Source organism: Lissotriton helveticus, chromosome 11 (genome assembly GCF_964261635.1).
Source record: "Lissotriton helveticus chromosome 11, aLisHel1.1, whole genome shotgun sequence".
Taxonomy (NCBI): Eukaryota; Metazoa; Chordata; class Amphibia; order Caudata; family Salamandridae; genus Lissotriton; species Lissotriton helveticus.
In genome coordinates, this window is record NC_136072.1 from 842479142 (window position 1) to 842503244 (window position 24103).

At 45.4% G+C, this 24103-nt stretch overlaps 1 protein-coding gene across 1 annotated transcript in view; it reads right to left on the reverse strand.

The window, feature by feature from the left end:
- The window catches only part of C11H5orf52 (chromosome 11 C5orf52 homolog), a 72488-nt gene extending 66264 nt beyond the window's left edge, over positions 1–6224 (reverse strand). The window contains exon 1 of the mRNA XM_078665896.1: positions 6091–6224. Coding sequence (XP_078522022.1) covers positions 6091–6167 — 77 coding nt within the window. The 5' untranslated portion in view covers positions 6168–6224. The remainder of the gene's footprint in view (positions 1–6090) is intronic.
- Between the last annotated feature and the right edge of the window lie 17879 nt (positions 6225–24103).

Here is a 24103-nt window from a genome sequence, read left to right on the forward strand (position 1 = left end):
TTGAATTGGCACTTGTCCATCTTCAACGCGTACTGACTTGAAAAAAATATATACTCTTTTTTTCCATCTCCATGATGGGCAGTATACCCCCCTTCTTCGTTTTTTGCTTTTTATCGAACAATTTTGAACTTATCACTTCCAGTTATCCAGTTTGGCAAATTATGAACTTGGTTCTGTCTCACTCGAACTTGAACTCTGCGTTCCTAAATTGCTTCCCCTTTTTGTTCGTGGTCCGATCCGGGGAAGGTGTAGTGGAGACAGGGTTCGACTTGCACACATTGTTATGGTAGCATAAGTGTATTAGAAGTTTAAATGCCATTTTGCCAATTTGCAGCTTTTGCATATAACACTACATGTAACTGTTACAAGTTAAACTGCTTTATTTTCTTCGCATGAGAACGGTCTGTTTTTCACATCCCTAGACTTACACCGCGACCTTAGTCTGTACACTGTGTGCAGAAGTCTTCAAGGTCATAATAACAATATATGCTGTGATTTAGGTTGATCGGCCCACGCTCTAGACATAACACGCACACAGCTGCAACCGACTGAAATTCTAGTGCCTTTAATATTGTATTGCATGCATAATTCGAGCACTTGGTGAAAAAAACCTTCCCGGGGACAGGGAGCTTTGCTGATCCTGAGATGTGAGTCACCTCTGCTGATCTTGGAGGTATGGGGTTCCCCATTTAAGCCTAAGAGACCTTCTATTATTATAAAACCTAGTTCCTAGCAGGAGGGGTGGTTCACAAGGTGCTATATGACCTGTTTCCACTATCATTGTTACATGATTTCTCCCTTTGTGTTTTTTGGAATTGTAACAATGCTGATTGTTTATTTCTAAGCGATACAAAAGGGGATGATGGACGGAGCGCTTGAACAAATCAAACACTCACCCCCAGTCAACTGATCTGGGTTTAATCCATCACCATTCTTTAGTTCACTCAGCCACCCCAGTTCAGACATGGCTATATGCAAATCAGTCTGACCCTGTGCCTCATGGGAACAGTCCAACCCGAACTGCCAAGCCATGTCTTCCCTGGACCGGAAACAAGCATCCTGGGACCGGTTTCGGATTCATAATCCTCATCAGCCCAACACCATCCAGTGTCTGGAGCATGTGTTGGACACAAAGCTGAAGTTCTCCTTGAATTTTGGATTTTCCAGAAAAATTGCAGGTTCGTTTTTTACTTGGAAACCAATGGGTATTACGTTCGCACGTAGATATTTGGCCAATGTGTGGCCATGCAGTCTGGTTCTTATCAACTTTTTTTCTAGTCTTTCCAACTTTGAGATTTTTTCATTGAGAGACAAGTCACCAGGGGCTGAACTACCAGCTATGAGAGTCCCCCCTCCCTCTTCATCTAAGAGTTTATTAATATAGTCTTCACTATATGTGAGGGTTTCTTTTTCAGACATAGTCTGGTAAATGTTAGACTGATAAGAAGATTTTCAGTAACCAGTTATAACATATTTATCAGAAAACTTTAAGACAAAACATTTAGACAGAGACAACCCTCGCAGTCATGCTGCACAAAGGTAACCATTACATGAATGGGGTGGCCCATAAGGTATGGACCTGGACACTTATAATTATAAACAAACAGTGGTCCTAAACCTATTGATTATATCATTAGATCAAATCTAAAACAGTATCGATATTCAAAACAAGAGACCATAATCAATATGTTATCTATAACTCAAAGACTCTATCTTCGAACAGAACATTGCACCACGGATAAAGAAAATATGTTTCAGTTTAATATTTCTCTATATTCATTCATTTACATTATTTTTGTCAATAAAAAACGTAGGTTGCCCCAAGACAGGAGCGTGCAAAAAGAAAAGATGTGATCCAGAAAATGAAAACAAATGAAAAAAAGGGAAAGGAATTACACAGTAGTGATTAAGAAATAGTTTACACAATTTTACAGTCAATACTGGGTACAAAGTTCACCGTATTGAACACCTGGCCAACAACTGAGTTCATATAATTGCAATCAGCACCATTTGTAGTACATATACATAGATGTTCTAAATTATGCACTGTCTACAATGTTGGCTAATAAGTGGTCCTAGGTGTATATATTGAAATTGTCGACGTTTCGACTCGACTTATTCCCAAACGGTGATTTGGACCTGGGGATGGCGAGTCTTCATCAGGACAAGGGATAAACGAGGCAACCCAGGGGATATTGAATAACCCTACAAGAGAGGAATTGTGAAATTACTAGCCGCGGTGCAAACCTTTAAAAACCTATCCCCATCAGGGGTATGGCAGTTTCTCTTACCCTTTGTGATAGAGAAAACGATGTAGGCTGATCAGAATTTACCACATCTCAAAAGGAGTCCTATAGAGACAAAAATGGTTTCCGGTCCAGGGAAGACATGGCTTGGCAGTTCGGGCTGGACTGTTCCCATAAGGCACAGGGTCAGACTGATTTGCATATAGCCATGTCTGAACTGGGGTGGCTGAGTGAACTAAAGAATGGTGATGGATTAAACCCAGATCAGTTGACTGGGGGTGAGTGTTTGATTTGTTCAAACGCTCCGTCCATCATCCCCTTTTGTATCGGATTGTTTATTTCTAATCATATGCCTGCTTATGTCAGCCAAAATACTGCATCTTAGAGCACGTAGTTAAAAAAAAACATTTTAAACTTTTCTGTGTCTTTGATTACTCATGTTGTGGACTGGTATGAGAATAAAAATGAAGGAGTGTTCTTGATTCCCACCATTCCTGAGAGTACCCTACATCGCTTGTTCTGGGTTGTCTAATCATTGGAAGCTTCGCTGTAGTACAGAGAGCTAATGAGAGAATGCTAGTCGGATAGGGGGTTCTGGGTACTGAGGTGAGTTTTTTGGTACACCACAATTCACTGAGGTCCTGGTTTCCTGTGCATAGTTTTGTGAATAAGCAGAATCTCTGCAACAAGTTCATGGTGTGCTGTGAGAGAGGGGAATGCAAGTATACAGGAGAAAGAGTGATGTGCAGAGTTGTGGATGTTTCCTTAGAGTGTATGTCATCTTCATTGTTGTCTCCTATCTTGCACACAGGGCTCTACCCGCATGGACGATGGTTCCCTGACACTATAGAGGTCCACACTGTCCAAGAGGGTTTCCAGACCAGCGCCTCTTCGAAACACTCCACAGTCTTTATTATTTTCTCCAATTCCCCTTTTCCCCGGTGCGTTCGCTTGAAAAGCAGTGATTACAAAGCACTCTTTGGGAGGCAATGTAGAAGGGAATAGAGGAACTAGTTTCTCATCATCCCCGCTGGACAGCTAAGAAGGTCAGTAGTGTTTCAATCTGGCAGTCCTGAGACCATGGCCTTAGCGAGATTGATGAGAATGGTGAAAGACTCACAGATCTCTGTGCCTTAAATAGTCTGATGATAGGTGGTAGTGTATTGTCACACAAAAGAATACTCAAGGCAATGTGTGTGTCACCAAACTATTCAGCAGAAAATCAGATTGACCATATCTGCATTGCCAAGAAGTTCTGAAGGTCCCTGCACGTTGTGAGAGTGATGAGAGGAGCAGACATGGTGTCAGACTATCACCTTGTCATGACCAGCCTAATGCTTAAGGTGAAAAAAGCATGGAGGGAGCCTTCAAAACAACACCAGCAATATAACACCACCCACCTCAAAGATGCACAGAAATGGCGTGAATACTCAGTCACCCTCAGTAACAAGATTCAAGTCCTGCGAGAATTAGAGGAAGACAGAGACCCAGTAGAAAGCAATTGGGAGAGGATCAAAGAAACTGTGACATCAGCCTGCCAGGTAGTACTGGGTCCCAAGAAACACCAGCATAAAGAATGGATCTTCACGAGACTCTGTGCAAAATTCAAGTACGAAAGGAAAAGAAAGCTGCAGCCAACACCAGCTGAACAAGAGCAGAAAAAGCGAAAGCTCAAGGCAAATACACCAAAACCAATAAGCAAGCAAAAGAAGCTTAAGATCAGACCACTGAAGATTCATCAGCGGTCTTGCCACAGAAGCCCAGGAAGCAGCAAGCCATAGAAACTTCAAAGAACTCTACGATATAACAAGGAAACTCTCCATCAGATTCAGGAAGCCAGAAAGACCCGTTAAAGACACGAAGCTAGGAAGCCAATTATGGGTAACGAAGACCAACAACAAAAATGGGTGAAAAACTTTGAAGACCTGCTGAAACAGCCCATGCCGCAGTTTACACACTGGCAGGATTTGGTTCGAGCATTCGGTTCAGAATATTGACGGCGTTTAACACAGGGAAAGAGCAACTACTTTAGAGGTCGTCATAACCAATCCAGTTAAGAATATCAAGTCCCAAAAAGCATAGGCTGACTGAGCACATAAACAATATCGAGAGATCAGCCCCTGATGAAGGCACTATTGGGTGCCGAAATGCATTGGGCATGAATATAAAAAGGTGAAATGTTATGAATTACAATTGGTTATAAAATGATTATGAAATGTTGCTACAGAATATATTGTACAAGTAAAAATAGTGTGATAAATTGTTAAATCATGATTGTATCAAGATTATGGAATGCATTATTTAGTGATTGATCAAAAGAGAATCAGTTTATGAAATTAAATAACTGATTGACTACAGTATACTGAGTTGATATTGTATAATTGCTTAAGGTATAGTATTACACCAGGTGAACTGTGCGCAACTAGATGAGATTTTATCCCATCATAACTAGCAGTTTACACAAGACATACAGCCAGCTGACAGAACTTGCCAATTGACTGCAGCAGACCAGCTAAAGAAGAAATAATGCAAGCTATCAAACATCTGAGAAATAGGAAGGCAGCAGCTTTTTCTTCCAAACTCCTTGTAGGCCTACAAGATTGTGGCATAGTTTCCTTTCAAACAAGCACCGGCAAAGCCAATAGGTCTGGCTTATGAATGCAATCTCAAGCCAGACCTAAAAATCCTTGTTGGTTAATAATTGCCAGGGAAAAACACCATAAAGGATCTAGTTCTCTGAGGCACTTTAATAGCATCACAATGACAAATGTTCATAGCTGTGAGGAGGGCAAGCAGTTTTTCGTGGAAGCACGCACCTTCTGACCCATCAAACTGACTCCTTACTCCCAACATGTGGGTGCAGCCAAAACCCCTCTCTAGCAGTGCTTACATAATTGGCTGGCAAATGCTGCGCTGTCAGACCAGACCATAAAAATAATCTCACTCTTCTGGCCAGAGGCTTTCCCCAGAATCATCAAAGTATATGAGGGGGGCAAGGGGGGTGAAATTCTACGGACTGGTGAATGTTTTAGGCCACCCACTCTGTAATGCGAGCGAATGAGGGGGGGGGGTTCTCTGGGAGAGAGTTGAAGGGGCAGGGGTAGTGAGGACGTGAAGTTCCTATGCATTATCGCTGTACTTGTTTCTATTAAAACCAATAAAATATGATTATAAAAAAAATCCTCTCACTGCAGTCAGAGTAAGAAAAGTAAACAATGCCATGTTAAAAACATAAGCAGCAATTTGTCAGAAGTCATAGCTTGACATTAGCCATCTGTCTCTCAACTAAAATCAACTACTGCAAGATAAAACCAAACAATAAAGGCATCTTTAATGCCCATTCTCCTCCTGAACTCCAGCTTTGATATTGTGGGGGTGCTGCAGCACTCCCTGCACCGCTACTTGCCGCGACTATGTGTCAGACCAACTCTTCTTGCAATGCCAGATAGCCCGATAGGCCAGTCCGACACTGCCCTTTATAAACATAACAGTAAACTACATTTGGAAATCAGAATATTATGGAATAGTGAGCCCACAGAATGTTGGGAGAGGGTGGGGATAGGTAGCTAGTGCATATTTAAATGGAGAAAATAAATGATATAAACGAAGGCGGTGGGCCTACGTACTTCTAAAAGCAAAATTTAAACGGGAAGGATAAGTTAAAACGCAAATACCAAATGGTGGCGCTAGAGGACAGTGAGAAGGGAATCACTGTTTTCACCAGGTAAGAAGTCGAGGCAGTATTTGGAGCGACGTAGTGGGTCAATACCCTTTTGGGGCAACAAGGTGATGAGATAAATGCACAGCGTAGACATCAATAAACATCAAACCTCTCCACACTGACCTAGTTAGGACGTCTCCTTGACCACCCCGCCTTTTACAGAAGGTGATAACGGGCCCGCTCTCCTTTTCGCTCGACATTGAAAAAGGGAGACATCTTCTTCCCCAGGGAGGGGAGAAAATAAACAGAGCAATGAAATGAAAGGCGTCAGGCGGCCTCAGCGGCCCGCCTGTACCGTGACATTCCAGCACGTTTGTGACATCACCAGACCAGCCACGCGCTGAGCCGGACCACTGACAGAACAGGGTGACGGGCCTTTCTGGCTGTGTTTTTTTCACAGATATGCACACTTCTGTTTGTGTTTTTTGTGATCGCGTTCTATTGAAATTTAATTTAAAACACATATTGAGACATCAAGGCAGGGAGATACTGGTGCATAGCAGGAATTAGAATATATTTACTTAAGTTTAAATCCCTTCTTCTGGAACTGCATCCTGGTTAATGTTCCGATGTGGTAATACTCAGAATTACCTCCAAGTTTAGCGCTATCACACACATTGTCGCATTTATTAGTGTTTGTTGATCATCCTCAAAAAACTGCTGGACAATTTGTCATAGTATTTATATGGCTTCCTGAAAATGTAAGGTAAAAGGGTTACACGCATAATTTAAGAAAAACATAAAATTGCAGGAATTTTAAAGGGTCTGTACGTGTTTTTTCAAGCAGTGCTGCTTTAAAACAAAGTGTGCTGGTGTTTTTTTGTGTGTGACTGTCAAAAGTACAATATATTTATCCGAGCTAATGCATGAACTTCAGAAACCACAGCTAGGAAACAGTGAGCAGGGGTTGCCTCTGTCTGTTTCCGAGCAGTACTATCGTGAAATCATCATCATCTAACTTGGAGAAATTCCGAGTTAAATATATGCTTTTTTTATAGAGTGTAAGCAGATAAAAACAGCCTCTTTACTCTGCATCGGGCCAGCGCACCTCTTCATGGTGTACCCCACATGTGGGTATACATTGCCTGGACACCTGTGCATTTTTTGTTTTTTTAATTTAATATTGCTCTCTCATTTTTATTTTTTCTACATTTTTTTAGAGGTTGCTTGTTTGATTTTGTTTTAAAGATAACTATGTTTTACTTTCACAGTCCCTTCTGCAAATGTTCAAAATACAACTCAAAAGTAAAAAAAAAGTCAAAATAAGCTTTATTCGATATTCAAAAAGAAATATCATATAAGCATACATAGGAATAAATTAAAAAATATCAATAATTTTAAGGAACATACCAGTACAATCTAAAACCCTCAATTTGTCAGCTAAAAAATACAATAAGCAAAAATAAGGAGCATTTAAGAATGTCATCAGTATATACAGCATTACAAACAACCAAATACAGATGGTAACATAGGGGTTAAAGTTAGTTATTACAAGTCCAAGTGTTTCCCAGGAAGGTCCTGATGTATTTTATGAGTTCGACCATGTAAGGTGTGATTTCTGAAAAAGGGGAAAACAAGGAATTGAGGGATAAAAGTCATATAAGTCCCATATAGATATTGGGCCGTCTCTCTCTTGAGGCGGCCAGGTTATCAGGTAAGGGACAATGTTTCTGGCTCTAAATCTCACGAGTACCAGGTCCCCAGGAATATCCTTAGGAAGGGAACCCAGCCAGTCCACCCTCCTAACGCTCCTTATTGTTCCATATAAGTGACGAGGCAGTGGCCTATTTTTTGACAGCCAAAATTTGGTTTTATTAACTAAGTCATGTTGACTCTCAGTTTTTCCAGGTGGAAGAGTAGGGACCCCCGCAAGAATGCACACGTATGGGGCCGCCTCCGGTGGTAAATGGATAGAGTTAGCCTTGTTATGAACTACTCTAGGTGCGGTCAACTGGGGAGAGGGGACTTTGGGAGGGTGTTTAGTTACTTTTTGCCCTACTGTACTAGGGCCAGTTAATTGTATTTGGCAGCTTCTATCCCGCAGAGATGGTTTAGAGCCTTGATGAGTGGGAGGTGACTTTAGGCAGTTGTGTGTGTCACTGCATTTGTCAGCCAACAGGTTTGACTTGATGGCTGACTCTATTCCAATGAGCCTCTCCCCTAACAGGTTAATTTTTTCCAACAACGGGGCTATCAGAGAACTAAGCAGTTGTTCAATGAGCGGAAGTATATGCAGGTGTGGAGGGGGGGTTAAGGCATGTGGGAGCTCAACAGTCGATGAAATCATTGGGGAGTTAACAGTGAGTGAGCTTGGGCACGGTGTATGATTACCTGGATTGTTCAGACTGCAAGTTTTGTTGGATGAAGTTGGGTACTCTATGAGTGTGACCTTATCCGATTGTATATTATCGCTTTTAGGCGGAAGGGGAGTTTCTGATATAGCGTAGGTGGTTTGACATAAGGTGTTTAACTCGTCTAACCAAGAGAACTTTTGGTCTGTACCTGGTACGCTGGCTAAGTAATCCACTTTAGAAGTCATGATGATAAAGGGATGTAGGACAGCGATATGTCAGCAAGACCATAAATATAGAGACAGATGGGTGAGTAAAGGTCTTTACCTTCTTAATGACCTACAATGTAGCAGCCAAGGGGGGTGGCCCGTCCCGTCCTTATCCGGCCTTTGAGGGCCGTAGAGGGCCCGCCCTTGTCCCGGGCTTCTCCCGGCACGTCCCGCGCGCTGTCCCGCGGGACAGGAGGCGTTTCGGTGTTTGTAGGCGCCTCCGGGCGCAGCCTGCAACGTCCCAGGTGCGCCTCTGCCACCGGGGCACCTGGGAAATGGAGTCCTGTGAGCTGGGAGCTGTGGTTGCCTGCCCGGCCGTTCCCCTCACGGCGCTCGGTGGGCTGAAGGATGGCGGTAAGGCTGGAAGTGTGGGGCTGTGCAGCTCTCCTCACGAGCTGCCAAGAAAAGTTTTGTCCCCCACGGAGCTATCGGCGCTCCGGTGTTTGTAGGCGCCTCCGGGCGCAGCCTGCAACGTCCCAGGTGCGCCTCTGCCACCGGGGCACCTGGGAAATGGAGTCCTGTGAGCTGGGAGCTGTGGTTGCCTGCCCGGCCATTCCCCTCATGGCGCTCGGTGGGCTGAAGGATGGCGGTAAGGCTGGAAGTGTGGGGCTGTGCAGCTCTCCTCACGAGCTGCCAAGCAAAGTTTTGTCCCCCACGGAGCTATCGGCGCTCCGGTGTTTGTAGGCGCCTCCGGGCGCAGCCTGCAACGTCCCAGGTGCGCCTCTGCCACAGGGGCACCTGGGAAATGGAGTCCTGTGAGCTGGGAGCTGTGGTTGCCTGCCCGGCCGTTCCCCTCACGGCGCTCGGTGGGCTGAAGGATGGCGGTAAGGCTGGAAGTGTGGGGCTGTGCAGCTCTCCTCACGACCTGCCAAGCAAAGTCAATGAATCAATACATCATGCTTTTCTTCGGGAATTTCAAACAGAAATGAGGGATCAACAACACTGCTGTACTCAAGGACTGCCATCTCCTAGAACCGCAGGTACTTGCCGTTTATTTATTCATGCATTTATTTATTTATCTGTTTTTTAATAGAGCAGACCAACCTCAGTGGCACACATGAGACTTTACAAAAATAAATATGTAATTACTAAATACAGACAGGAGCAAGACCATAACATAACATGGCAGTGAACAAGCAATGGACATCCATCCAGCATCCACGGCTAGGCGCTCGCCTCGATCCGCTCCTTCCTCACCTGCAGAACTCAGCGGGTCAGACTCCCTCCCTACCACTTGGAACCAACAGCAACCGACTGTGGAGTGCCCCAGGGCTCATCCCTCAGCCCCACCCTCTCTAGCGTCTACATGGGCCCCCTCGCAACCATCATCAGGAACTACGGGCTCAACAACATCTCCTATGCTAACGACACCCAGCTGATCATCTCCCTCACCAATAAACCCAACATCACCAGAAGCAACTTCCAAGAAGGGATGAAAGCCATCGCTATTTGCATGGAGAACAGCTGGCTGAAGCTCAACTCAGAAAATACAGAAGCCCTCATTCTTGGCACCAACCCCTCTGCATGTAACTACTCCTGGTCGCCCTGAGCCCTCGGAAATCCCCCAATCCCGACGGGCCACGCACGAATCCTTGGCATCATACTAGAGTCATCGCTCACAATGAGCCGCCAGAACAACACCGTCGCCTCGGCCTGTTTCAATACCCTCTGAATTGCTTTGAAAGACTTTCAGATGGATCCAACCAAAACCAGAAAAACTGTCACGCACACACATCATCAGCAGACTGGACTATGTCAAAGCTCTCTACACCGGAATTAACAAGAAACTCGTCCGCAAACTCCAGACTGTCCAGAACACTGCAGACAGACTGATCCTCAACATCCCCCCTCGCAGCCACATCACCCAGCACTTCTGCAATCTCCACTAGCTTCCAGTCGAAAGAAGAATAACCTTCAAACTCCTCACCCACGCATACAAGTCCCTTCACAACACCAGACCCACATACCTGAACAGCCACCTCTTCTTCCACACACCCAAAAGACAACTCCGATCAGCCCAGGTCTCTCTGGCCACCGTCCCACGTATCACCAACACTAGTACGAGAGGAAAGTCCTTTTCCTACTTCATAGCCAAAGCCTAGAACACCCTCCCCCTCCACATCCTGAAATCTTCCACACTTCCACAGTTCAGAAAAGACCTCAAGACCTAGCTTTTTGGATGACCCCAGCACTCAACGGAGCCACCCCCTTCCCCCAGGGCCTTGAGACCATCACGGTGAGTAGTTGCGCTTTACCAAAGCCCGATTGATTGATTCATGCTGCAATAAAAATGTGTGAATCTAGAAATTAGCCCAGTCATTTTACAAACCTTTAAATATACCGGCAGTGTCCTTGCTGCGACAGGAGAAAGCGCATATTGGTGCCTAACTTTAACAAGGAGGCACGTAATATGTTAGATGTTTGCAGCAGTAGAGGCTAATCAGAAACAAGTAGATTTCTTCTAATTCGAGCAGCATGCTTCTGAGAAGGCATGTTTTAAGGTATTGTATTTCATAGTTTTAGGAACTTCTAGTCATAGACCTCTTTCGATTCAAAAAGTGATGGCAGCTCCCAATCACATAAGTTTGTGCAAGCAATCATGGCAAGCATGATGCAAGCAAATTGGAAGGTGCATCTTGCTTTGAGCGGGAGCCATTGGTGATCATTTAGCACTGGGATGCTGTGGTCATTGCGACTGGTGCCAGCCAACAAAGACTGTTGCAAGCCTAGATTTAGGAAGGCCAGCCAGAAGGACATTGCCGTAGGTAGTATTGTTAAGAATCATCACGTGCACAACATATTTTAGGTGTTGTTTAGAGATGAAAGATTTTATTTAGCTTACATCCTGAATGAAGGCATGCACAACTGAGAATATGTTCTTCTCTGGGATAAATCCCCAGAATTTTTCATTTTTACTAGAAAAAGTGGCTCTGTCAGGTATTTTGAGGAAGGTCTTTACATTGCCTGTTTTTGAGAGTCAGGCACACTGCTCTGTTAATTGGATTAATTCATATCAATATGAAGAACGGGACTCTTCCAGTTGAGCAATATTTGGTTTAGGTTAAAGATGAAGATTTGAGTCTTTTTCGTATGATAAAGTCTTAGTGTTTGCTATTGCTTTTCTGAAGTCAATTTTTTCAAAGATGCAAAAGGTTACATACAAGCACTCCACAGCACTCCACTTATCGCTTGATTTCAGTCATCAATGCTTTAACCTGGAACTTGTCAATGTCTAGTCAAATGTATCGGATTTTATCAATGAGGAATTCTGCCAACATGTTTTAACCATCAACTGGAGGTAAGTGTTTGACCGAGTGCTGTATGAATCTGAGCTTTGTTTTTGGCCTGGATAATCTAAGTCTTGAAAAATACTGATTCAGCCTTATATATTTATTTTTCTATGATCTACTTCTCTGTCAAAAAGAGCAAATATGATCGAAGAAGAGTTTTTTAACCATTTCCATTCTAGTCTCCTGATGCTTTCCCGCTGGGTGTTTGTTTTTCAGGGCAGGGCGGAGCATTTAGTTTGCTTCCTTCTCTTTGTATGAGAGGCTATGGAGTCAAGAGCTGAGCCCAACTAGTGTGAGGTTAAGACAGGCCTATTTTAAGCTGAGGGTTTAATTTTAAGGTTATTTCTGAGCCGCACCAGAGACAGTAATACCTCTTGGCCAGCTACCTCCTTCTTTGACATAAGAAAATCAAATTTGATTGGGAAAGGAATATATTTCTGATCAGACCACTCAACATCAAGGGATTTTGAAAACGGACAGAAACTTTGTTTGCTAAGACGAAGCCCAGATTTCTGCTGATTGTGTGAGTGATATATGAAGAGATTTGAGCAAGATCATTCAGCTTCAACAATTGTTTAGGACTTGTGACACCTGATCCATTCTGTAATTACACCGTGAGATTGAACACTTTCATGAAAATATTGGAGTTGGATGACAAGAGATTTTTTGACATATGATTAAGACATAGATCCCCAAATGTGTACTACTACTGGGCGACAGAGAATAGTGAATTACACTGAGGGATAGTTAAGACTGAGAAAGTTAGCTGGATGTCCACTGTTAGGTACTGGCAGTTAGAGTAGAATGAAGTGGGGATACATATACAGCACTCACTGCCTTGCCCTTTCTTCCCTTTTCTGTCAAGGCTCCTAATAGAGAAACAGTCCAATAGTGGAATCGGAGAAAGAGATAAATTGAGTTGCAATTAAAACTAGCAGGTCGAGATTGTACTTCAGAATCATCATGTAAACCAATGTGGTAAGCATGGCTGAGCAGCAGTCAATACCGGCTTCTTTGAGGTGGTGTGGAACTTTAGTAGTCATAGGTGTCTGAAGTGTCAGGTACTTTCTGCGGTTGAGATTATTAGTAGGTGAATGTTTTGATTCAGTGAAAGTACTTCTTGTTAGCGGTATATGATTGTTTCTATGTTGGAGAGATTAGTTGTCTGTATAGTGGCTGTTGAACGTGATATCTTTGGCATGGTTTCCCCCCACTGTTTTGCCTTCAATCCTTCTGTTTTTGTTGACCTTAGGACTCCGGATACTTTACCACTGCTAACCAGTGCCAAAGTGCTTGTGCTGTCTCCCTTAAACATGGAAGGCCCTAAACAGACATAGGGCAGGGTGTAGTGTATTTGAAAAGTTGGAAATGTATCTTTACTTTTACCATATCCTGGTAGTCAAAAACTTTTATCTTGAATTTGTTTTCATTACTGCAAGGCATACCTCTCACATAGGATTACTTTGGTTTACCTTATTACATTTAATAAGTGATAACTTTCAATTGGGAGCAGGTAGGAATGTTGAGTTTGGTCTCTAAAGAATTGTAATTTAAAGCCCTCTTTAAAGGTATAGTTGGATTTTGAATCTCAGTTCTAGAGATGCCACTTTTAGAAAGCTCACATCTTCTTGTCCCAATCATCATGAGTCGCATGACTATGTGCAGCTGGTGGTTGATCTTTGTGTATTACTCCCAGAAAGTGAGACAAAAAGGGAATAGATATTGGCAGGATGGGCCATCTTTATAAGAATGAGGGGGAGGAGCTGTCCCCTATCATCATGTACATCACTAAGACACTGCTTGAACACACTCACAAAGGATTTCACACTAGTCTTTTGTGCCCCCAGACAAGCGAGGGCCAGGACAGGGAGGAAGGAAATTCCAGACACCTCTATAGGCAGAAACTCCAGAAACTTCTCCTACTTCAAAGCTGGCACTAGATATAAATATAGGACCCTCAGGCCCAACTCTTCAGTGCACATCTGGTGAGGCGAAGGACTGGACCTGCATCTTGAACCTAGAACCACCAGGGTGACTCCAAGGGATAGCTGTCTTGCCTCGTGATAAAAGCCTTAGGGACAGAAAAGGCTCCAACAACCCAGAACCCTGCACCTGGAATCTGCCAGCTGAGAGTTCTGTCCCCCAAGAGGTGCCACCTGGGTCCTGGACCCTTGGAAGAGGGCCTGAAGGTGCTCTGGCAGCCCAGCTGTGGTTCTCGTAGAACTGACACAGTTTGATGCATCGCCTCGCAGCTCCGCATCAGAACTCCTGCTGCAAAACACACCCTCACCGCAGGACATCGCATTGCAGCCCTGCAGGTCCTCAGACCCACTACTGCATGCTGCATCCTACATGCAGGACCACACATTGCAGTCCTGCAGCTCCTCAGAACTGCAGCTGCACGACCTCAATGCAGGACCTCACAGCGCTCCACAACAAAGATTTAAGGTACTTTGTTCAGCGGGCCTTACTTGCTCCTTTTATCCAGCCCGCGCTACATCACGGTCTACCAGATCTTGTGATTTCGTCCCGTTCTGGCACAAGCAGATAACCACAGTTGCCTCTTTGTGCTTTTAAGCACACTTTTTTACCTAAATCTTCAATTATTGCATATCTCCTGTTGTACTAATTGGATTTTTATTTTAATGTGGTATTCCAACTTCACCCTTCTAGTTAATAGATCAAAGTAGGATGGAATAGAAGCATGAGAATGGAGGGCTAGGAAGGAGCTAGAAAATCCATTGATTGGGTTTTGGACTTCCAACTGTACTAGATGGAGTTTTTGGTTTCACATGGGACAGATAGGGATTGTTTGACAAATAGCGAGCTAAACCTGGAGACGTGACGATTGTCTTACATTATTTAACTAAGATGAAGCTATGAAGCATCTAATAATTGTTAGTTGATCATTTATTTCTCTGTGTAGGTTTGAAAGGGATGCAAAAATTATTTAGAATTTGGTCGATGACTTGAATGGGGGTTGAGATGTTCTGGTAAAGAGTTTGAAGTGGACTTAAGTGGGGAATGAATGTAGGGTAGTTCGGTTTGGGTTAACTAGTCCGTGTAATCTGTGACTATTGGTGAGCTAGATGTATTCAATGGAGAATACATTTTGCCAATAATATCCTTGTTGACTTTAGTTCCGTCAGGATCCTGGCTTGAATGCACTGGCTGAGAACTTCAGCATCAATTGAAGGGCAACATGTGGCTTCGTCCTTGTGATAAGAGAAGGAAGCATTACTGGACCCAGTGTGTTAGCATGTGGACTGAGAACCTCAAAATCAGCTAAAACATAAGGCAAGATTTATGTCGGTGTGATCTGAGTAGGGAGGATCACTAGATCGGGCACGTTGTTGTGTTGCCTGTGAGCTGTAGCATCACCTAAAACATAAGATGAGATTTAGGTTGGTGTGATCGGAGTAAAACGTACCACTATATGGGAAGTGTAAATGTGTTATCTGAGAGTTGCCCCATCTGCTGAAAGATAAGGCAAGATTTTGGTTATGTGACATGTTTAGGTATTCTCACTTGATCTGGTGTTTCAGTGTATCAGCTGAATACCTCACTGTCAATTTAAACACAAGGTGAGACCAGAGCACTGATCGTCTTGCTTTTGGGGTCAATTGCGTCATTACATGTAAACCAGGCTTCACCCTGAAATATTAATGTTGACCATCCCGCTCAACCCTAAGTATTTGAAAAACAAACTGAAATTGTTAATTTGAGGCAAGAAGCATACAAACACAGCTAACAAAACAACATTGAAATAATAGTTCAATACATGAAAATAAATATAGAAACATAATATTACAATATTGTCACTGAGGTTCGATGGGCGTGGGGGAGTTAGGAGTCATTTGGCACTCTGGGTGAATAGATACATTACTCTCACATTGGTGTAGTCACCATGATGCCTCTCAGTGCATCACATGTTAGGTCTTTCACCACCTACACACTCAGGCCTTAACCCTTCTTTACTGTACCTTTCTTCCTTCCCTTTATGTCTAAATAAATGGTCTCCTGGCATGCAGGGGAATATTTCCTGCAGCATCGAGTGACAGCGTGCCTAGATGCCATCTCTAATGTTTGTGCATGACTGTGCTATCTTGATGTTTCTGTGAGCCTTCCAGTGGGTGCCAAAGCTATTGTGCCCAGCAGGACGAATTAGGGCCTCCTTGAGTGGCAGTGATGGTGTGCCTGCAGAGTGCATAGGTCTACTCTGGGTGAGAAAGGTCAGCTTAAGGTTTAGTGTCACCTTGTTTCAGATGCCATTCCACTACTTTTGACAGGTATTATTTCTGCTGACTTTCAGGTGTTGCTTCCCCCCCGTTATTGCAGGTGTTGGCTAAATATCTTGGGTTGTGTGAATTAAATGTAGCGCAGTCCAGAGGTGCTAACAATATTAAAAGGTGTGGCACTACAGTTCAGACTCCTGCAGTACCTGCTCTCCACGCTGTGGTCCTCTTCCAGCTGTAAAGCATGCTGCCTCAGAGCTTGCCACTAAAACAGACCAGGCTGGAGCATCTTTGCACACACAGACTACCTGAACCTCTAGGCTTCTATTCTAAGTCACTTTTACAGCTCAACTAAATGACGCTCAATATGTCCATCAGTATGTATGTTGTGCTCGGATAAACATAGGCGCCCGATCTGAACCCATTATGGGCGGGCTAGGCTGGGAATATTGCATCCCAAATAACAATGGAACAGAATACCATAACATCAATATTGAGAGTCAGAACATCGAAAGATACGTTTCTGTACATTTTCCATACCTGCCCCCAAACATACATACCTCACTGATGTAAATATTTTCAAGGTACATAGATGTGAAGTTAAGAATAGTAAATCCTTGAAAAAACACTATAGCACCCACAGTTGACTACAAATTGAGTACCTCAATCCTAAAGTCCCATATATATCCGTTTCTGTGCATAAAGCCTCCGGGACCTGCTGTGGTTGGGTCTCACTGGAATTCCAGATAGAAAACTTCAAGAAGCGTAAAGACAGCACCAGGTATGCAGTCACAGAAGAGCCAGGAGTAAAGTTTATCAATATTCTTTTATTCTTCTTCGTATTAAAAATGGAACAACAGCCAACGCGTTTCATTCCTATCAAAGGAACTTCGTCAGGGCAGATAATATAATGTGTAGACTAAAAAGAGTTCCAAATGGTGGGCAATCAAAATCAGATGGTGCCTAATCGAATCCAATATCCAAACGGTGTTTTGGCCAAGCTCCTGTTCATATAATATAAAGTTCGTATTCAGAAGTTGTCAATTAACTTCAATTCAAATCAGCGCACAAGGCATAAAAATGTCTCAATTAACAGTAATGAAAAGAAAGTGAGATTGGTGCACAGCCTGGTGTTTGTTTAAGTTCAAAGAAGTTTTTAAAAAAAATATATTTTTTGTACGGTTACGGGTGCTTCCTGGGTGACGTCTCATGTCAAGGACGTCTGACATGTAATGAAAAATAAAGTGCTTCCGATAGTGACATCAGTCGCATCCCCCGGTGCACACCTGTGTCTCCTTGTTGGCTAGTCAGGGATTCCTTCCCAAAAAAATTAAATATCAAAACAGTAGTGTTCTTGAAGACTTTTCTGTCATATATTTATTCAGAACATTCATTTGTTATCTTCATATGAAATTCATTTCATTTATGTTGATTTGTTTAGACATCACAGTTATTCTTCCAATGCATTTCGGGCATTGATTAGCCCTTCATCAGGGAACATGTGCTACAAAGATGAATTCAACAAAAAATATTCATAATTAAACTCAAGTCCTGTTCATTAAAATGTAACAAAAAATCATGTTACTGTTGCTTTATATGCAAGCTTCTGATTTAAAAAAACCTCGTGTTAGATGTATTAAAAAAATGGGTGAAATAGAAGTGCAGAGAGTGAGGCAATAGCCCGTGGTTAAGTAGAGAAGTGAGGAAGTGGTGCACACGTATGCGCGTGTACTTACATGTATACGAAGGTATTTAAGTGACCTTAGGAAAACGGTTGCCGATTGCGTTCATCTGACGAGACTGAAACATGAGAAAGTTTTGTCAAGAATCTAGAACCTCAAAGAAGGTTCATGTCGTTACATACACGGTAAACAGACTTACTTCCAAGACGCGTAGCATCTTCTTGTACGTCTCACCGGTTCTTGTTCGTGTTCAGGGTACTCTGTGATGCTTCCTCAAAAAAACAATGAGGATGCGATACGATTGGTTGTCGAGTTCCGATCACGTGGTCTCAGACATGGTAGAAAGACTAAGTGGTAGAAAGACTAAGTTTCTCGGGTACAAAATGAATGTACAACTCAAAATGTGTACCATATATAATGGTAATGATGAAAAGTGAAAAAAGAGTGCGCAAATATGAAGGAATACACGTGTGTCATGATGTCATATATAAAACTAATGTTGTGTTATGGGATGTGCCAACACATCGGAACTGAATCAAAGAAACATGCCACTATAATAATAATACGTTCGATTGATATCACAATTCATAAGTAACAAGCAAATTCAATGCGATCATTTAAACCACACGGTTTACTCAAGCAAATCAAGTAAATCCAATTCTTCTCCCTCTGGAGCAAAAGTTTGCTGTTGTCAATGCCTTCTATTTTTTCTATTGTCTCCAAAATTAGAAATTGCAGTTGTGATACATTATGATGTAATTCAGCAAAATGGAGTGCCACTAATGATTTCAAATTATGTGTTCTTGTTGGAACCTGGAATGTCAGGTCACCTAGGGTAGCCTGGCCTAGGGGTAAGACATGCAATTCTAGAGGCACAAGTGTGAGGTTGCAAACCACCCAATAGTAAATCCACGCAATAGCACACAAAAACAACACTACACCAAAGTATAGGAAAATAAGTACTGCTTTATAAAAATACTTTCTTTTCTCTTTTGCTTTCAAAATATACAGGTTAAGCACTTTAGTTGGTCATGGAAATATTAACTCCACTTTTACGTTCTAAAACATTTTAACAATCAGCATTTCAGGATAATACCTTTAGTCAGGCCTCTTAATCCAAACTGTTAAGTAATACTTAAATTCTCAATGCTCAGGAATACATTTACCACACTCTACTTTACACTTCAGAGACTCCCCATCCCAGTATTACTTTAAAAGAAGCCAAATTTAACTCTTATGTTTAAACAGATAGGCAGTATTATTTACATTGATAGTTCTATAATTCCCCTTCTGGGTTTGATAAAGAAAGATTGGTTAACATCACTTAAATCAGTTTTCCAATAAGCCCAGTTAGGGTTTCCTCAAGGACACTGCACTCTTGAAGCCAGAGTCTATGTTCACACACTCATGAAGTCTCAATCTAGGCTACTAGTAACTTTTGTGGAAGTCACTTCCCCACATAAGTACCTCCTTACTTGCATTCAAGGTGTAATCCGGTAATCCTCCTGTGCCAGAAGGAGGGGGAATAACGACAGCGAGGGGCTCGAGGAACCGAGGCTGAAGAGGCTCTCTCGCCTCAGTAGACTCCTCAGTGCCCCCCAGCTCAGGCCGACTCCTCAGTGCGGCCCTCGCGCATGAAACCACAAGGGCAGACACCACGATGCCCCAGACCCCGACCGGGCCTTGTATCACTCCCTCCCTGCCCGGGCCAGCTCCTCAGTGTGGCGCCTGGGCAGGAGGAACGAGCCGATCACTCCGCAGACTGAAGAAGCCGCCGGCGCCTCTCCTCAGCGCTGGACGGCAAAGACACTCCTCCGGCGGACATGCGCAGCAGCGCGCGTGCCGATGACTCCTCCCGTTGCTCCCGCTCCCAGAAAGGACACTACACTCCTGGGCCTGCTCGATCTTAGGCCCCTCCTGCGCCAGGGACTCCTCAATGCTTGGGCATGCGCGCAGAAGCAGCGTCTCCACACTGGAGATCGCGCACTCGCGTCAGCACCCCCCTACTTCCTCCTCACCCCCTGGGACCGGGGAAACTACCTCCGGGCTGCTACTTCGTCAAGCGACGGCCTTGCTTCCTCACACCATCAGCGACCACAGCGCTAATCCAGCGCTTCTCCGCAGGGGCTGAATTGGGGGTTAAACTGCACAGCCTTTCTCCGCTTTCGCCCTGGCCAGTAAGTGATGAGCCCTGGAGGAGGGGGGGGGGGGGTTTGCTGTCACTAGAAAAGTCACGGCAGCCAGAAGCAGATGACAGTTGTCCACTGCAGAAGGGGGGGGGCACAAGGATTAACCCTCTTCTGAACACTGCTCAAGAGGATCCTCTCTCTGCTGGGCAGAGGACTGCGCACCGCCGCACTACAGTCTCCTTCTCCTTTGACACCCTGCTATTCCTAAGCTAGGGGTAAGTCAGGCGCCCAGGGTCTCCAGTAACCCTCAACAGCGGGGTCAGGACAAGTAACCAAGAGGGGAGTAGTGTGGTGGATCAGTAAGGCAGCTTCCCAGTCCAGGAGGTCAACCCTATGTCTAACCTTTTCCCACCCTTAGCTACAGCCTGTCCTCCAGCTGACTCTCACAGGTAGACAAAATGGCTGCCCCGCATTCCGCCTTATATAGGCTGCCCCTCAGTGGTCCAGAATGGACCAGAACGTTCTGGAACGCCCTATGCTAGGCTATGGGCAAGTTCTAAGATTGACAGTTAGGGCAGTTGGTAGCCACCATTTTGTGTGGTTCCAACTTTTCCTGTCAGAACAAGCCTCTGGGCCTGAGGTGAAAAATTATGAGGGGGAAAAGAACACCTATACCCTTGACCAACACCTATAAAAAGTAGTAGACACAAAAATTATTAAGGGTATGAGGGGCAAAAAGGGGACAAAATAAATAATAATTTGGAGGGACTACGCAAAAAAACCAGACAGGTCTAACACGCGTCCCCCCCAGCTGAAAGTGGGGAGAACTACCCAACCCCTTGGGAGTCCTCATCACTAAGGCGGAAATACCTGGAGAGACCGTCTGCATTGGCGTGGTCCACTCCAGGCCGATGTTCCACCCGGAAGTCCATTCCCTGTAGGGAGATGGACCACCTCAACAGCTTGGGATTTTCCCCCTTCATTTGCATCAGCCAACGAAGGGGTCGGTGGTCAGTCTGAACCAGGAAGTGCGAGCCAAAGAGGTATGGCCGCAGCTTCTTCAGAGCCCACACCACCGCAAAAGCTTCCCTCTCAATCGCACTCCACTTCTGTTCCCGGGGAAGCAGTCTCCTGGATAAGAAGACTACAGGCTGATCCAGGCCCTCTTCATTTAGTTGCGATAACACTGCCCCAATGCCATGTTCTGATGCATCTGTTTGGACAATGAACTCCTTGGAGAAGTCTGGGGCCCTCAGGACCGGTGCTACACACATTGCCTGCTTCAACTTTTCAAAGGCTTGCTGACAAGCCTTCGTCCAAACTACCCGTCGAGGTTGTTTCTTGGAGGTGAGCTCTGTGAGGGGCGCTACAATAGTGCCATACCCCTTCACAAAGCGACGGTAGTAACCTGTGAGGCCCAGGAAAGCTCGGACCTCAGTCTGTGTCTTGGGGGGTTCCCAGGCCATGATTGCCTCAATCTTCGCCTGCAGGGGCTGCACTGACCGCCTACCCACCAAGTGTCCAAGGTACACAACCGACCCCTGCCCAATCTGGCATTTGCTGGCCTTGATTGTCAATCCAGCCTTTTTCAGGGCCTGGAGAACTGCTTGCAAATGTTGCAAATGGTCCTCCCAACTGCTACTGAAGACAGCAATGTCATCCAGGTAGGCAGCAGAGAAACTCTCCATTCCAGAGAGGACCTGGTTCACCAGCCGCTGAAATGTGGCAGGGGCGTTCTTGAGCCCAAAGGGCATCACACAAAACTGGAAGTGTCCCTCAGGCGTGGAGAAGGCTGACCTTTCCTTTGCTCCATCTGTCAAGGAGATCTGCCAGTACCCTGAAGTGAGGTCAAAGGTACTTAGGTATTGGGCAGCTCCTAGCCGGTCAATTAACTCATCCGCCCTAGGGATTGGATGAGCATCAGTCTTTGTAACTGAGTTCAGTCCTCGGTAATCCACACAGAACCTCAGTTCTGGTGTGGTGCCTGGTGGGGCGGCTTTTGGCACTAGCACCACCGGACTGGACCAAGGGCTGCTGGAAGGTTCTATCACTCCTAGCTCCAGCATCTTGGCAACCTCGCCATGGATGCTAGCCTTCACCTTGTCCGACAGCCTGTAGGTCTTTGACTTTACTGGGGGGCTGTCTCCTGTGTCCACATCATGGGTACACAGGTGGGTTCTTCCCGGGACAAGGGAGAACAGCGAAGAGTACTGCTCCAATACCTGGCGGCAATTCTCTCGTTGCTCAGGAGTTAGGGATGGGGAGAGAATCACTCCCTCCACCGACCCATCCTTCTCTTGGGATGAAAAGAGATCCGGGAGAGGCTCGCTTTCTGCTTCCTCAGCACCATCAGTCACCAACATCAGGATGACCTCTGGCCTCTCATGGTGGGGTTTGAGGCGATTGGCATGCAGCACCCGTAGGGGCTGTCGCGGGGTCTTAAGATCCACCAAGTAAGTGGCCTTACCCTTCTTCTCCAACACCTCAAATGGGCCTGTCCAACGATCTTGAAGGGCACTTAGCTCTCCAGGTTCCATCACCCATACTTTCTGGCCAGGCTCCAACTCCACCGGGTGAGCATTTTGGTCGTACCATTCCTTCATTACTGCCTGACTGGCCTCCAAGTTGTCAGAAGCCTGCTTTCACAACTTGGCCATCTGGCTTCTGAAGGCCAGCATGTAGCTCACCACATCCTGAGGAGGTTTTCTGGGAGACTTTTCCCATCCATCCTTCACCAGGCTGAGAGGCCCACGCACAGGGTGCCCATACAACAATTCAAAAGGGCTGAAGCCCACTCCCTTCTGCGGCACCTCTCTGTAAGAGAACAGCAAGCAAGGCAGGAGGACGTCCCATTTCCTCCGTAAGCTCTCCGTCAGACTTCTTATCATGCCCTTCAGGGTCTTATTAAACCTCTCAACCAGTCCATTTGACTGGGGGTGATAAGGAGTGGTGAACCGGTAGGTCACTCCACACTCCTTCCACATTGTCCGCATGTAAGCTGACAGGAAGTTGGTCCCCCTGTCGGACACAACCTCCTTGGGGAATCCTACACGGGTAAAGATTCCCATCAGGGCCCTAGCCACCACAGGTGCAGTAACAGTCCTCAGAGGGATGGCCTCTGGGTACCGTGTGGCATGATCCACCAGAACCAGGATAAACCTGTGACCAGCTGTTGTTGGTGGATCCAATGGCCCTACAATGTCGATGCCCACCCTTTCAAAGGGGGTGCTAACGACTGGGAGTGGTTCCAGGGGAGCCTTTAGCTTCACCCCTGTTTTCCCACTGGCCTGGCAGGATACACATGTCCGACAGTATGTGTTGGACGCCACTTTCATCTGAGGCCAGTAAAAGTGGAGGACAAGCCGTGCAAAGGTCTTGTCCTGGCCTAAGTGTCCTGCCAGTGGTATCGCATGAGCCAATTCCAGCAGAAAGACTCGGTATTGCTGCGGGACCACCAAGGCCCTTGATGAGCCAGGTAGGGGTACCTTGGGTTCACTGTAGAGGAGTCCATCCTCCCAGTAAATATGGTGGTGTCCCGTAGCATCACCTGCTGCCTGGGCTTCAGCCTGACGCCTCAGTCCCTCAAGGGTAGGGCACTCCCTCTGCCCCTTACACAATTCCTCTCTGGTAGGTCCTCCCTCCACATGCCACTCAGCAGGGATGGGTAAATCCTCCAGAGAGTCTACTTCCCCCTCCATGGACTCCTGGCCTACCACCGCAGGTGGCCGATCTGACACATGGGGCGTGGAAGCCGAAGCAGGCTCTTCCTGTCTACGGGTCTGTCCCTTTTTGGCAGCGGGTTGGGCCATTGTTCCAGGCTCCAACCCAGGCGAACTCCCTCTCCGGGCAGTCGCAGACCGTGTGCTTACACAGGCCCAGTCAGGTGTACCCAGCATCGCAGAATGCGTCCGGTATTCCACCTCTCTCCAAGTGTTGTGCTCCATGTCATTCCCCAACAGACAATCAACTGGCACGGCAGGGCTTACGGCAACTCGAAGTGAACCTGCAACCCCCTCCCACTCAAAGGGAACCTCAGCCACTGGATAGTGGCCCATTCTGCCGTCAGCCATCGCGGCGGGGTGGAGTACATTAGGAACAACCTGCTCTGGAGACACCAGTTGACTTCTCACCATAGTCATACTGGCTCCTGTATCTCTCAGAGCCTCCCCTCTTTGGCCATTGATGGTAACCCATTGCCCATACTTTGTAGTATTTGGGGGCACCTGGATCTTTGGAACCA